This window comes from Heterocephalus glaber, unplaced genomic scaffold (genome assembly GCF_053883595.1).
Source record: "Heterocephalus glaber isolate CG9 unplaced genomic scaffold, H.glaber_assembly_v1.0 deba00000071, whole genome shotgun sequence".
NCBI classification, from domain to species: Eukaryota; Metazoa; Chordata; class Mammalia; order Rodentia; family Bathyergidae; genus Heterocephalus; species Heterocephalus glaber.
This window is the reverse complement of record NW_028258137.1, coordinates 9,549,970-9,564,976: the sequence shown is the minus strand read 5'-3', so window position 1 is coordinate 9,564,976 and position 15,007 is coordinate 9,549,970. Positions and strand designations below refer to the sequence as shown.

The following is a 15,007-nucleotide window of genomic DNA, read 5'->3' as shown; positions in this document are numbered from 1 at the left end:
TATTGGTTGCTTTGTTGTCTCTTTCTATCAAGAAACACCAAAAAGTTTGTCATGAAAGTGCTAAATAAGTATTAGAAATTGAAGTACAAGTCTTTCAAGGTAAACGTTAGTTTTCTGTTTTACAAAAACTTGACCAATGCTGCATAACTATTAAGTACCGGGATCTAGATTCAAATCTGTTTTCATGATTTCAGAGTCCTTGCTCCTTTCACCATAAGATGCTGCCCAACCCAAGATGTGGGATTCCAGACTGTTACCCCATTAGCCTGATCAACCTGATTTGGTCTCACTAGTCTGCAGCCAAGACATCTTGCATGGGATGCAAACAGCTAGTTATTATGCATGTTGACAGACAAGACTGAGTGGTTTCACATAAATAATGCATAATGCCTCCTCACAAGGATGGTGGCCCAACATGGAGATCCAGTCAAGACCCGGGGTCGCATCCCACAGTGATAATGGTACAGAATGAAGGGCCCTGGATGGTCTGTGGGATGGGAAAGCTGCTTGGCTAGAGCCCGGAAGGTCGCCAACCCTGGCAGGAAGGTCTTCTCCAGCGTCCAGCTTGAGTTACTCTAATGGCTGGAAACTGCTGACTGTAAACTCCACCTCTGCAACCCCCATAATGCCTGGTCCATAGTGGGGGTATCAGAGATTGCTGAAAGAACTACATCTGCTTACTGCTTGTTGCTGTTGCCTGAAAATGCACCCTAACGACTTTCACAGTGGTCACCTGCCAAGTGATAGTTCAGGCATTTGATTCTCCCTATTCTTGGCTAGGAATGGAAAAAAATCCCCACCTCAGTAAACTATCATTCACACTTTTGTCTAATAAAAATATTTTTCTCAGAGGCCTTACTCAGCTGAGAGGCACATTCCCGTGTTCTCCCTGTGAATCACCCCCTTCCTGCAACACTGCTAATGCCCCACCACTTATATGTGGTGGTGTCTTCCTCCTGTAGCTTAAGGTCAGCATCCTGCTGGGCTGTATTTTTGATCCCTAAAGGAGTCCTGGGGATATATAAAAGATGCTGTGGACTGCTTCGATGGAAGCTGAGGACCCTATGGGATTTTACACACCATTTATTCACACACTCATGCATGTATTCATTAAAAGCACACTGAGCAACCACTACCGGGGGCTTGAGTATGAGATATGGAGTGGGCACAATAACAACAGGACCAGTGGCCTCCCTGGCATCTTGGACCTCATATGCATCTCAACTCTCCTGCCAAGGAGAAACTGTTAGGGTTGTCCTCTGTGCTTCCTGAAACAGCTAAGGGGCTGCATTTTTCTTCCAGACTGAGCCCTTATACATGGGGTAGGTTCCCTGGTGATGGTCTGGCTGCAGGATGGATGTGAGAAATGACTGATGGGGAGAGGTTCACAGAGAATATGACCTACTGCTCAAAAACATGCACCTCTTCCTCCGAATTCCTGCAGTGACTGGAGGAGAACTCACTTTCAGCAACTGCTACAGCACATGTTTTCTTATCTTTGTGATTCCCAGATAACAGAAGAAAGAAAAAGAAGGAAAATTGATGCCTCGATCCTAAAGCATGGAAGTAAATCAACAACTCAGAGATGGGAAGAGATATAGCCAGGGCAGAGCGTGTGAGTAACAGTCCCGGATTGGACTCACCACACAGTGGAAAAGGAGGGTAGAGACTGCACAGCCTTGGAAAAGCTGTGATCTTTCCTGATGTGAGCTGGACTAGTAAAGAGTGGTATAGCTTACTCTGATAATCTAATTTCCCATAAGTACCCACTGCACTTGAACTGATTTTAAGAAATTACTGAAAGTGCGGTCTGGGTCCAATACATATTCATTGCAATTGACTGTAAGCTGTCTCAATTAAAGCTCTTTGAGAGCAGCTATTCTTCACTCTTATACTTCCACTGCTTAGCATAATCTGACACAAGGGCATTACTTTTTCAGGTTTAACAAAATATCTAATTTTTAAAAAGAGACTTGCAAGATGACTTTTTCTCAAAGAATGAATGACTACAGTGTCTTCTAAATTTCCCTTCAGACCCATGTGAACCTGATCATTTTGAAAGTAACTGCCCCTCACTTGTTCCTTGAACAATTATTCTCTAAGGCACAATAAGCATGGGGCCCTGTACCTCTCTTTTCCAGAGCTGGACAAAAGTTGGTATTACAGGCTCGGAGCACTGGCGGCTTCTGGTGGAGCAGGCAGCTGGAGGAGGGCCGGCCTTGCTGCACGCAGTGGACTGAGCGGGTCTGAATGCCTCCCCCGCAGGTTACCGTGCACTGCGGAAGACAGAAGGGAATCAGAACGCACAGCTGGATGGTGTCCTTCCTGAGGTCGGCGACATTAAACAACAGGCATGTCCTTGACATTACCAAGGTATCTGCCGATACAGCAGATTAGCTGGAGCCAGGCCCAGGTGTGTCAATCCCGGTGACACATGTGAACTGTTGGCTCTGATTAGAAGGGTCTTAGGCTAATGCTATGTAGCCTGAGAGCATGTCTCCAAGTTCAGAGAGTCATAAAGAAGAGTGGATCCAGAAGTAGCCTTAAGAAGGCAGAAACAAACCCAGACACATCTAGGAAATGAAGTGTACCATTTAAAGAATTCCAGATAATCTCTGCAGATGCGATGGACTTCAAAACCAGGAAAGAAAAAGAATGATAAGCTGAGATGCTGGAATTGTGCCTCCAGTGCTCAGCCAAATTCTGAGGTAGCAGGGTGAGTTGGTGCTTCCTAAAGATCAGTGATTTCAGCATTCCACTAAATAACAAAGACTGATGTGTTTTTTTTCCAGATCGACACATGAAAAATCAGAGAAAAGTGCAGCCTTTCAAATAGATTTGACTTAAAAAATTTAGCATTTCTTTTTCATTTTTGGACCAGCTTCATTATCTGCCCTGGTATGTGGGGGGTGGAAAGAGTATGAATTTGGGGGGATTAGCCCAACACTGAAATAGCTGTATGGTTGTCCTCAAATCATCACCTGTACCACATGAGGTAGTAAACGCTCTCGCACTGACTCAAGTCTGCCTTGTTGTAGCTGTGGTCAGTGGTGAAGTGAACGAGCATGACTACACTCCCAGAAAAGTTTTATTTACAAAAACGGAGTCAGGGTGCCCATTTGGCTGCCTGGCAATTGTTTGCTGACCATGGATCTAAATTTTTTAAGAATCAATTTCCAAATATGTTACATGGGCAGAATTACAGGAACTTGAAACCTACAACCACACATAAAGCGCCTAGCCAACTGGAAGTACTCAGTCATGCTAATTCCCTTGGCTTCTTTCCTGCCAGTCAGTCCTGTGAAGAGCCCTGTACCACATGTCCAAGTGGGGGTAGGAATGTCACAGGGACACCCACACGATCTTAGATGTTGTTCTTCCAACTCAGGGGCACTCACCAGTCCAAGCTCATAGAAACTAAAGTTTCCTCAAACATCTGATGAGCCAACCAAGGGAGTGGTCTTGGCTTGAGTTGCTTATCTGTCTCAGCCCCCAAATAGGGACAGTCATACCTACTGAGAGGGTTGTTTCAAGAATTAAAGGAGCAAATGCAAGCACAGTACCAGGCAGGGTACATAGAAATGGTTTGGCAAATCTTAGTGTTGTAGTATTTTTACAAAAAAACGATTAAGGACCAGATAAGCAGAGATTATGAGCAGCATTCCTAAAATGCAAGGGCAGCAACATTAGCAGAAGATGACAGGCCTGGTGCTAAGCGCTTCGTAGTCATTACCTCATTTGCTTATGAAAAGCAAAAACCCAACTGCATGATATTGTTCCAAATTTCCAGATATGAATAAGGTTTATTGTGCCTAGGGTCACACAGGTGGTAGGGCTGGCTAAAGAACACAAACCTTCCTCCTTTACATTTAGACAACTGTCAGAGGACTAAGAGCAATGCTTGGTGGGCTGTTTTCTTTGTATCACTCAGATATCAGCCTCTCAATCTGTGTGCACCCACCTGTTGCCATGGTGATGAATACCATCCCGGTGCCCAGTTGTACACTGGACAAGCCCTGTGGCTGCACGTTTCTTCCAAGTCCAGGTTTGGTTTCTTAATATTGCGGCATCTTCGCTCAGGGAAAGTGACCAGCTTTCCCTGGAAGGTCTTCTCACTGCACTTCATCTCTCTCCGCCTCACACCCAAGCCACAGGTTGTGGAACACTAGGGGAGAAGGACGGAGGTGTAAATGTCCCCAGCAGCAGTCAACTCTGCTGAGTGGATGTGCAGCCACTTTCTGTCAGCCATGTGCCTGAGGGGACGACATGACGAAGCAGCCACTGCCCTCAGCCAGGACAGCCAAGTGCTCGACCAAAGCCAAAGAGCTCAGCATTGCAAAACTACAACGGGTCAAGAGAAAGGCAAAGTTGCAGAGGACGAGACCAGGGCTGGGTAGAGTGCCCATTCAGACGTCCAGGGCCACCCTGAGGTGAGGAGAATCTGAGCCAAGGCAAGAAAAAGGCTTGCAAGACACCTGAGTAGGCAGAATTGCCATTTAACAAATATCTCTGCCAAGGGACAGGCAGGGAAAAAAACAATCTAATGCTGCATTAGGGCTGGGAAAGGAGAACAAGAGGCTGATGAAATAACTATGAGAAAACATGTCTTTATACATATGCCTATAATTTCATTTAAAATACTTTTAGAGTAGCAAATTGATAGAGTAAATCAATAAAATTCGTATCAGTGTAAATATCCTACACAATAAAGAGCAACACTGAGCTTCAGAGTAATCGTCAGCTGCACTGGGAAGGTGAAGAGAGCCAGGCCAGTGTGAACATGGGTGGCTGACTCCCAACAGGGCCTGTCCAAGCCCACACACTTAGGCAGTGAGGGTGTTTTTCAAGAGATGATGTGGACCTATGCATCCCACGCAGGCAGCATAAAAAGGCAGCGCCTGAATGGAGCCAGTGTTGTAGGTAGAGCAGCCCCTGTCTAGGGGACCCTCCCATCCCATTACTGATATTTTTCTCTGTGTTGGGGTCCATCTTCCTTAACAGGCTGTAGACACCATAAAAGCAGAGACCTCACTGGTCACCATGGTCGACGCTAGGGTTAGGTTCTTTTCTTTTTATGTCTGAATTCAAGCACATTTCCCAAACCCAAGATCTAGAAGGCACCTTCCCTCTTTCCTCCCTGACCAATGCCTGAAGCTACATATGCAGGAACTCAAGACCTGGCTTCTCTCCAATCTTCATTACCACTGCATCCATACAAAGCCCTTCCCTGCCCTAATGTAGCGCACCTGGAGGGCGGGAGGTGAGCTGAGCATGAAACTCCTACCTCACTCCAGGAAGAGGTGACCCACTGTAGCTGGTTGTTTTTGGGGCACCGTCCCAGCACACAGCCCTCCTGCACCTCAGGCCTGGGGCTGCTGCTGCACAGGCTCTCAGGGAGGATCTCCGCGGCAGCACTCTTACACAGGACCTCACGCCGCCTCACTCCACGGCCACAGGTCTTGGAACACTTCAAGAGAAGAAGAGATGCCATCTGCGTGCTGTTTCAGATTTTCTTCTGGTAAATGCTGAGAGCAGACCCATGAAAGGTGCAGAGCTCTTTTTAAACATTGGAGCAAAATTCGCAGTAAAGTTCTCTGAAGCAGGAGAAATCTATCTAGAGGTGCAGGAAAGACTGCAGCCTGTGACGATTAGCCATGTGCCCAGTGGCTGCACTGTACCCCTAGGTCTGGAGATGAGTGGTGGATGTTGTGAGGCAGAGGGACGCTCAGCACGGCACACACAGGGACAATCAGGAAAAAGGGACATGGCCAAGCCACGGGGAAAAGTGTGTGCCCATCTCTGCCACAGGTAGCATGAACCTGGGCTGATGAGGAATACTCTCATCTGCAGCAGGGAGAAGGAGAGCAGACATGCGTGTCCATATAGAACATGACATGTGGAACAGCCACGGGGCTAGACAGCAGCTCCCAGAAACTGTGCCGGGCGCTTAGGGTCTTACCCTTAACATCTGCCCTCCCGGAGCCCTGTGTGCTCCACTGAGGAGAGTACACATCAGATGTCTGTGAATAAAGCTATGTAACATGTAGGTGGTGGGCAATGGACCCTCTCATTCTTTCTTGACCTTTAGTAGAATTCTGTAAAATGGATAGAGTAGCAAAGAATCTCCTTGCTTACAGAGGCCTGGCTACAAACTTGCCAAGGCCACAGAAAAGACAGGCCCCAGGCTTGGGTTTGTCCTCCTGGGATGTGACACCATCTCCGCCTTTCCAGGAAGGACCATGACTGAGGCGGCCTCTCCCGAACACAGTCAGCTGGGGCGGGGTTCTCGGTGTGCTCTGGGGCCCAGTGTAATTCTCACTCTTCCCACTCACACGGGAGGTGAGGTTATCATCGGCAGGGCGCACGGGATGCTGCATCGCACAATCCTCCAACCCTCACCAGATCCAGGCTATGGTCCCACCTCACAGAAGAGGCCTCAGGGAATCAGCGCCTAGGCACCGGGACCCATCCCCCAGCCAAGGAACCGAGTTAAGCCAACGAGTCGGTCTGCTGCCAGACCTGGGGCCCGAGTTGCTGCGCCTGCCATCACTGTTTCCCCCAAATGATTACTACTTTAATGAAATTCCCATTTGATGTTTGCAATTCTGTTTTACAGGATGGCAAAATTTTTAAATCGATTCTAGAAGGAATCAGTGTGGTATTGCAACCTACCTCTAAAGGAAAGCCAGGTTGTGGTAACACCTTCTCAAGAGTTTCATATTAGGCAGGGACAAATTCTCAAAAAGACATCTTTGGTTTCATTAACCAAATTAAAAAAAAACCCTCAAAATAGTTCCATGTGAATTTGAGGTGAACACTATGAACTAGAGCTCTTTCCACAAGATTCGTTTCTAAGTTGCTAGTCATTTGTTTTCCTCCATGACCATTATGCATATTTGGTTCAAAGTCCTTTAAATCACCCCTTTATAAATTATAATTCCCAAATGCAAAACGGAAAAAAGAATGCACTCAACACCGTGTCCTATTACCCTTACCCTCTGCTGAAAACGAATATATTCCTCATTTGGAAAAAACCCCTAAGCATTCTCAAAGATATTCTTTCCCACTCCTGGCCCTTACTCCCCTATCAGATACAGTCTCAGCATGAACACCTCTGTTGTGACCTCTGCTGACCCTATGAAAGCGCCATCCTCCAGGATCTAATGTACTCTGAAGGAAAGGAGGGCAGACAGATGAGCAGAGGCTGGTTCAAGAGGTGGGAGCGCTGCAGCCAGGAAAGCTCTGAGGTTTATTCTTCCTCACAGGAAGCTGTCCTGTGCTTTGCAGGACATTTGCCCCTGCATCCGCTAGATCCAGCAGCTCCCATCTCCCTCCGTGCTGGGACAAAAAAACTCTTTTAGGGGCAAACTTGCCCCCAGTTGAGAGCTACTTTAGAATGAATTTCTAAGTTGTGAATAACAGGGGGTTCTATGCCTCTTCCAACTTTATAGTGTTACTACTTTCGTTGGAAGTTTGTGATAATAGCAAACTCCATACCAGCTCCTCTCTCTATTCATGTGACTCTATTTTTTCCAGTTGTAGCAAGAGTTATATTTCCTTTGAGTCTCATTCTTCATATTTGCATCTTCCCATTTGCTTTGTAGAACTCAGCAGCCAGGTCTACACACAATGCCTTTCCAGCTGCACCCATTAGCTTTGCCCAAATGGCTCCCACATGAACTCTGGATTAAGCTCTGGGACATGGGGTCCTAGACTTCAGGTCCCATAAGAATCACTTAAAACAACACTAGCTAAAATGCAGATCCCCAGGCCCTGTGTCAACTCACTGTGATCCGTGTGAAGACAGCGGGGAGCATTTATACCCTTTGTCTCACATGAGGGTGGGCTGAGACCCCATGGCTTCAAGTCCCTCCCATTTACCTGAGACCAGGGCCCCGGGCTCCATGCCGGAGGGCAGGCGTGGCTGTTGCAGACCTGAACCTGAGTGGGTGTGCTCACGGGACAGAGAGAATGCAGCACTGCTGTTACCTCCTCCCGGAAGGGCTGCTTCTGCACACACTGGATCTTCCGGCTCTGCTGGCCCCCAGCGCACGACTTGCTGCAGGTGCTCCATTCACCGGGCATCCAACTTTTAGTGGCAAACAAAACCACTTTCAGTGAGGTCAACATCTTTTATTGTCACTTCTAAAGCATAACTGTGAATGATGACCCTCCTAATGAAAGCCCTTAGATCCCTTTTAAAACCACTAAGGGCAATCAGTTCTTTTATCTGTTGCTTTTTTATAGATTTTGAAACATACGCAAATGTGGCTTGGCTCTTAGGAAGCACGTCTAATCACCACACAGTCTGAGGAAAATCACACTCCTGCCTCCTGAACAGGAAGAAACACATGCTATTTTAATATCCGAGCAACTAATTTAACCAAATGTATTGGGATCTTAACTATATGTCAGGGACTCTTCTAGGCACTGGGATTGATAAATGAATGAGGCAGGGTTCTTTCTATGAAGACATCTACAACACAGAGAAAAGATGCCTGTGTGAACAAATACACTTTCTGGTAAGTGCTGGAATCACAGAAACAAGGCTAATGGAGGGTGACAAGTGCGGGGTGGGGTGGGGGATGTGTGTACGTAGGGAGAGGGTCCATTCACAGGCCGTCTATGGAGGGGGTTTCTTAATGGGCAGTTTCCCAAGCTGCTTTTCTTACTAGTCATAACATTTATTCAAAGATTACTAGACCAGTTTTTTCACAATTGAGACTTGATGTATATTTGAATACTCATCAATGAAGACTATTAATCCTTTTCAATAACTACTTTTTAAAATCAATTTTATTTTCTGCCCAAATGAAACTCATTCATCTGAATAAGCAGGAGGCACTAATAAAAACTGTGGGGAAAAAGATAACACTAGATGTGCTCATTACACATTTGTGTCATTCATAGTAACAATGCCTAAAACTGATCTTGGATTACAAACGTTCTATCATTCTAGAAAATAAAACCAAGTCAATAAGAGCAAATACATTTTTAGTCTTATAACTTTTTCCTCTGGTTTTCCCCACAACCCTCATGTGTGAAATTAAAGTTGAGAAAATTATGCACATGGGTTGTAGGATTATGTGTGTTCTTAAAAAACTTCAAAACCCATACTATCCTGGTTAAAAAGATGAGGTCAAATAGAATAATTCCTCATATTTATATAATTATGTGTCTCTTATGAGATGTAAAGAAAACATGGAATTATTAGTTTCAATATTTGCCCATAAAATGGTAATTTTTATACCAAGTTCAAGTCTCTTTCCTTTATGTGCCAAACATGATAAGTTTGTACGAGATTAGAAAGAGCCTAATGCAGACTTTTCATACAGCGTATATGGCTCTTCCACCTTGGAGATTTGGCTAATTCTCTAGCCAACCTTGTCCCTCTCCACCACTACTTCAGAGCCCAGATCCCACACAGTCCATTTGACCCCTAATTACATTTCTGCCTACTTTTTATCAGCATATTTCACTGCAACCCAGTTACTTCTGTACACATTTATCTCTTCCTGGGGGTTCACTGATGGCAAGAATTATATGTGATTCATCCTCAACCCAGTTCTCAGCTCAGGGCCTGGCATTCAGCAAGTGCTTATGACATGACTGATACATGTGAAAGTAAAAGTTAACTCAGATAAATTCCCTTGTCCTTGATGTTCTTCCAGTCTACTTGCTGAACCCTTTTTTTGTAGTATATCCCTAGGTAAGTACGGTCCCTGAAAGGCCCCATTATTCCACCAGAAAATACTGAAAAATAAATAAGAGGGTGGAGAAAAAAGGAAGGGAACAGAAGATCCTACCCATACCATCATCTCCACTCTGCAGAACCTGCAAGGCCCTGTTCTGCTTTTAATTAGCGCATTCATTCCACGCAGAATATCCTTTCTATATGGAGTTAATCATCAGGAAGCATTAGGAGTTGGGCATGACCTCGGCATACTCCCTCCCATGGAGGGAGTAAATGAGGTCCCTTTCTTTGGTTTGCTGGAATAACCAATGCTGGGAAGGAGGCTTATGATCAGAAACTATCGCTTGTCAATCAAGTATATTGACTGTCTCTACACATACGTACACACTGTCACCACCACCACCTGCAGAGGAGGTTACTCCACACAGGTCAAGAACACTTTTGATAATTACACCTTAGAGCTCTGGAATAGTTCTTAGGTCCAGATATTTCCTAGCAGTGAAAGAGGGAAGGAGAACCCTTAGGAACCTGCCCTCCGCATTTCTTGCTCCTTTTTTGTGTGCATAATACAATAGGTTCCAGATCTGAGTTGACAATTGCACACATATAGGACTGGTGGGCAGCTGAAATCCAAAATGATTACAACAAATACACTATTAGTTACAAGAAAAACTTTCATATATTTAAAGATTTTGTAACATGACTGCAACACCATAAACCAAACACTACTTATTAAGATGATCTGAAACATTGGTGAATGTGCAAACTCTGTTCATTTATATAAATATATTTGGCAAAAGATAAATCACAGGAGAAGAGACTCCAGTTGGCTGGGAGATTACTTAAAGTTAGTGTTCAACAACAGTGTGGCTAAAACCAATCCAAGAACAAACCCACTGAGCTCCCAGAGACCACCACCAGCAGGGGAGTTGCCACTTGGCTTCTATCTCTCTTTATTTTTCATCTCGCTACTGTATAATTTGCATTGGGGTTTTATGGTCTACATAATATTATGATTTTTACATTCTTGGACAACTTCTATAAAATCTAAGCATACAACCACATGTAAATTTAACTAATATAGGATTGTGTGTTATTTAAATATCTGTTTGATTCCGTTCTGAGATGTATTCAAAAGTTAAAAAAATAAGATACCTTTGTATCCCAAGTTTGCATTGTCAGAAAGTCCAGTGAAAGCTCTTATTTCTCAAATCATATAATTCAACCTCCAACCTCATCCTCCTTTCTATTTTTCTTTTAGGCACTGCATCTACTTTTAAATCACTTTCAACCAGAAGTACTGACAATAGGCCTTTCATTATCTTATACCAACAAGCCATTGGGGCACAGATATAAACAGAAAGACATTTTCAGATGACTTACTAGGCCGGGCAGGAGAAAGCATTGCATTTTTTGGCTTCAGTTGCTGGCTTGGTTCTTACATTGCAGAATGAAGAATTGACTTGAGTATTTTGATCTCGTAAGCAAATGGCCTTTACACTTATGTAACCTAGTAAGACATCACAAGTTACAAAGTAAAAATTTCAGATAACCAACTGAATTTGGTTTCCAAGTTTAGATTCAGATTTACCAGTGTTCTGATACTCTATTTAAGATATGAAATCCAAATAGTTTCAGAAAATACCCTTTTTCCCCCCCAGTACCAGGGATTGAACCTAGGCCCTACCCACTGAATTATATCTCCAGTCTTTGTTTTTAATCTTCTATTTTGAGACAGGGTCTCACCAAGTCTCTAAGTTGCCTAGGGTGTCCTCAAACTTGTGATCTTTAGGCATGCACCGCCACACCAGCTGAAAATACCTCCTTTTGATACAGCTGCAACTAACTTGAATTCCATTTATCCCTAAGATAATAGATTGTATATTTTATTAATTTTAGTGTGTAGATTCTTAATTTTCAAGACTGAGGTAGATTCTAGTGCTATGCAGTGATAAATACCACTTCCTTAAAACAGAACAACTATAAAGGGAAAGATCCCAGCAAGCTTTAGCTCATTTTGCACGCATCTAATGGAAAATGTTTCTCGTAGAAAAACCAACAGTGAACGGTGTGTGGAAACCTAAGGCTCCACTTTGCCATGAAGCATTTTATACTTGCACAAAAGTATAACATACTTACATGCAAGAGGCTGAACTCTCTGTATATGTATTTATATCCCTCAGCTAGGACTGTTTTGTATTACTGGCATCTCTCTGCCTTGTTTTAATATTTATTCCAGGACTTCTATCAGAGGTATTAATTTTTGTATGTGTGAACAATTTTTATTTTAGCCATCAGAAAATCTGCCTCTCCTGTGACCTATTTACATGGTACTTTCCCTTAAAATGGAGGATGAGAAATGATAAAATGTCAGGCTAGCTATAAGGATTAGCAGTCAGCCCTGCTCCTTAGATTGAAGCAGTTTGGCTTTTGGGGGCACAGATCAAAGCCACACTGGAATTCTCCAGAGTTAATGGTGCATTTCCAGAGAACTTACTCATTTAGACCTTCTTGTGCGCCTAGGGCATATCAGGGTCTGAGTCTGAGTCACACGAAGGGGTTGCTAAATCGAGGCAGGGGAGAATTCCACACTCTTCCTCCATTCCCACCTTGCCTGGATTTATCCCCTTGGGTGGAAAGTGCATCAAATCTCTCTCCCCTTCCCAAGGCACTGTGACCTTCCTGGAATACTAAGAAGCCATTGGAAATATTCTCCAAGAACATTCGATATATGAGAAACTGCTCACCATCTGAGACCAAGCAGAAAAGAGCAAGTGTAAAGATATGTCTATATCATAGTACCTGTTTAATAAGAATAGTACAGAATGACTTATGGTACATGTCTGAGACTATCAGACGTATGTAGTTGTATACACACAGGAAAAAAAATAAAACGACAGACACCAAAGTATTAATGTTGGCTATTTCTGATTGAAGACTTATAATAGGGATTACTTTTCTTCTTTATAGCACACTGGCCTTAACTATTAATAAAATGCATTACTTTTTAATTTTTTGCGTGTGTGCAAAGCATTTCCTTGTATTTTGTTAAGTAGCATCTAGAGACAGACCCTGTGGACATAAGAATCTCATTTCCTGTCCCTAGTTCTAAGAGGCCTCATATTTAGTGGGATGAGCCCAATAGGAAGAGTTACCATCACCAGGTGCCCTAATAATAGCAAATGAGCCACCAACCTTCATGCTTTGGCCTCATGGACCTACAGTTGAAATTTCATTCTTTTTCCCAAAGGGTAAATTGCCAAAGGGCACATGTGACAGACACCAGGTAATCTAAGGATTGTGACATTTTCCATACCCAAGTAAAATGCCCTTTTCCTGCTTACTAAGGTAGAGCTGCTGGTCTCACATTTAACCCATCTCCCTGCTGAGCACTGACCTTCCCCAAGGGGAAGGACTGAAATGTCATCCCTGTGTGTGTTCTCAGTCTTCACCCCGCCTTCTAAAGTCCCAGCGGGAGGATCATAACGACATAAAGTCAGTAGCGGGAGAAACCGAACTGTAATCTGAAAACTGAATGGATATTTGGAGACATAACTATGTGCTTGTATTTATAAATTTATAAATAAATGTAGTTTATCTAAGTTTCTGATGTGCAACATTTCTGGTTTCGGTGGTACTGTGGATTGAACCTGAGCTAGAGCCCCAGCCCTTTCTTATTTTTGATTTTCAGGCAGGGTCTTGCTAAGTTGCCCAGGCTAGCCCCAAACTTATGATCCTCCTGTCTCAGCCCCCAGAGATGTGCTATTTTTGTGCTTTGGTTGTGGCTGATTCGAACTTTGTGAGCATTGGTTTCTTCCTACATAGGAAAATCCTTGACTTGTACAGTATTTTCTTTTTATAGGGGTGGTTCCCATGAAAGAGAGTTCTTTGGTGGCATATCTATACCACATAATGTTAAAGCAGTGTGGCATGAATGACCCTGTTTTCAGAAGAGACAGACTTGGAAGATGGAATCAGGGAAGCAACTACCTCCTCCGCAGGAGACGGAGCAGGCTGACTGCACTGTGCTCCAGGTGTGCTGCTGTCTTTTCGTGGCCGAATGAGTTCCGTTTGTGGCCCTGGGAAGTGCATACTTCCAAGCTATCCCAGGATTTTTGCCTTGCATCAGAATCTGGACAGTGTGAGATAAAAATCAGAGATCAAAGTATAGGTCAGAGCCTGGAATTCCAGAAATCTTGCTAAACATGTTAAAGATACTTGCATGTCATTTTTATCTTAAAAGTTTAATTCATTGTTTCCAACTATATGCTATGTTGATTTCAAGTTTTCCCATGACACTTTAAAACACACACATTAAAGGATCAAAATTGTGATTTAGGTAGACGTTAAAGAGCAAAAAAATAATTTATTTTTTGCTATGAGCAAGCAATCCTCAACTCTAGATCACACATGTGTGCACACATGCATGCACACACACATTCACATACGTTTTATACTAAAATGAAAGATGGTTCTATTGCCGTACATTACTGAGTCTTAATGCTAATTTAAATTTGAAAGCCTAGCATGATACAAACATGGAGTGGTATCTCACAGATCACAGGTGAAACTCAGTCTATGTTTATTTTTATGACCCTGGGCCACAATTCATACACTCTCTCTGAGCACTAGCAGAAGCTGAGCCCAGGAGAAACATCCCAGAAACCATGGGGCACCCCAAGTAGAGCTGCCCATCATCAACACTAGAAGCTAAATGAGTTTCTAATAAAATGCCCAAATGGAATGTATCTATTGACTGTGTCCTAGGCTGAGCAGGTAAGAAAAAAAAGAAATATAGTCAGCATCACAGATTGGTAATGTATGTGCAGAAACAGATTTAAACTCAACAAGTCAAGAACTCAGTATAAAGCTGATCCTGCTAAGTCTGACTAGTAACAGAAGAACAAGCTTGTATCGGGCACTTCCCTGGTGTTGGGCACACTATTGGGCCTTATTTCTGTGTTATCTCAAAACATTGCTCCAACTTTGATGAGGCTGCCTATTTCTCACTGAAAAAGAGGGGAGTGGAAGGTGTGCAAGAGCACACATGTGACTACGCAGAGCTTAAACAAAACTTCCAACAAAAGTCTGCCTAAACAATGCAATATATCACCTTGTTTTTTTGGTACCGGAGATCGAACTCGGGTCCTTGTGCTTGTGCAGCAGGCGGCGAAACCACTGAGCTAAATCCCCAGCCCTGTCACCTTGTTTTTGATGTGAGAGAACATCTCATTGTTGATGTCCTCTTTCCTCTATTATTCCTTTTTTCTTTCAAGCTCAAAGCATGAATTCCTCCTGCCCTGGGTCTTGTGG

General features: G+C 43.6%; 1 protein-coding gene across 2 annotated transcripts in view; it reads right to left on the bottom strand.

Moving 5' to 3' along the window:
• The window catches only part of Adamts18 (ADAM metallopeptidase with thrombospondin type 1 motif 18), a 138,135-nt gene that overhangs the window by 4,177 nt on the left and 118,951 nt on the right, over positions 1-15,007 (bottom strand). For both annotated transcript variants that reach the window (XM_013071480.3, XM_004842818.3), the window contains 6 exons: positions 13,685-13,826; positions 11,078-11,204; positions 7,882-8,089; positions 5,285-5,467; positions 3,962-4,165; positions 2,129-2,276 (listed from right to left, as the gene is read on the bottom strand). In XM_013071480.3, the coding sequence (XP_012926934.2) occupies positions 2,129-2,276; positions 3,962-4,165; positions 5,285-5,467; positions 7,882-8,089; positions 11,078-11,204; positions 13,685-13,826 (1,012 nt within the window). The remainder of the gene's footprint in view (positions 1-2,128; positions 2,277-3,961; positions 4,166-5,284; positions 5,468-7,881; positions 8,090-11,077; positions 11,205-13,684; positions 13,827-15,007) is intronic.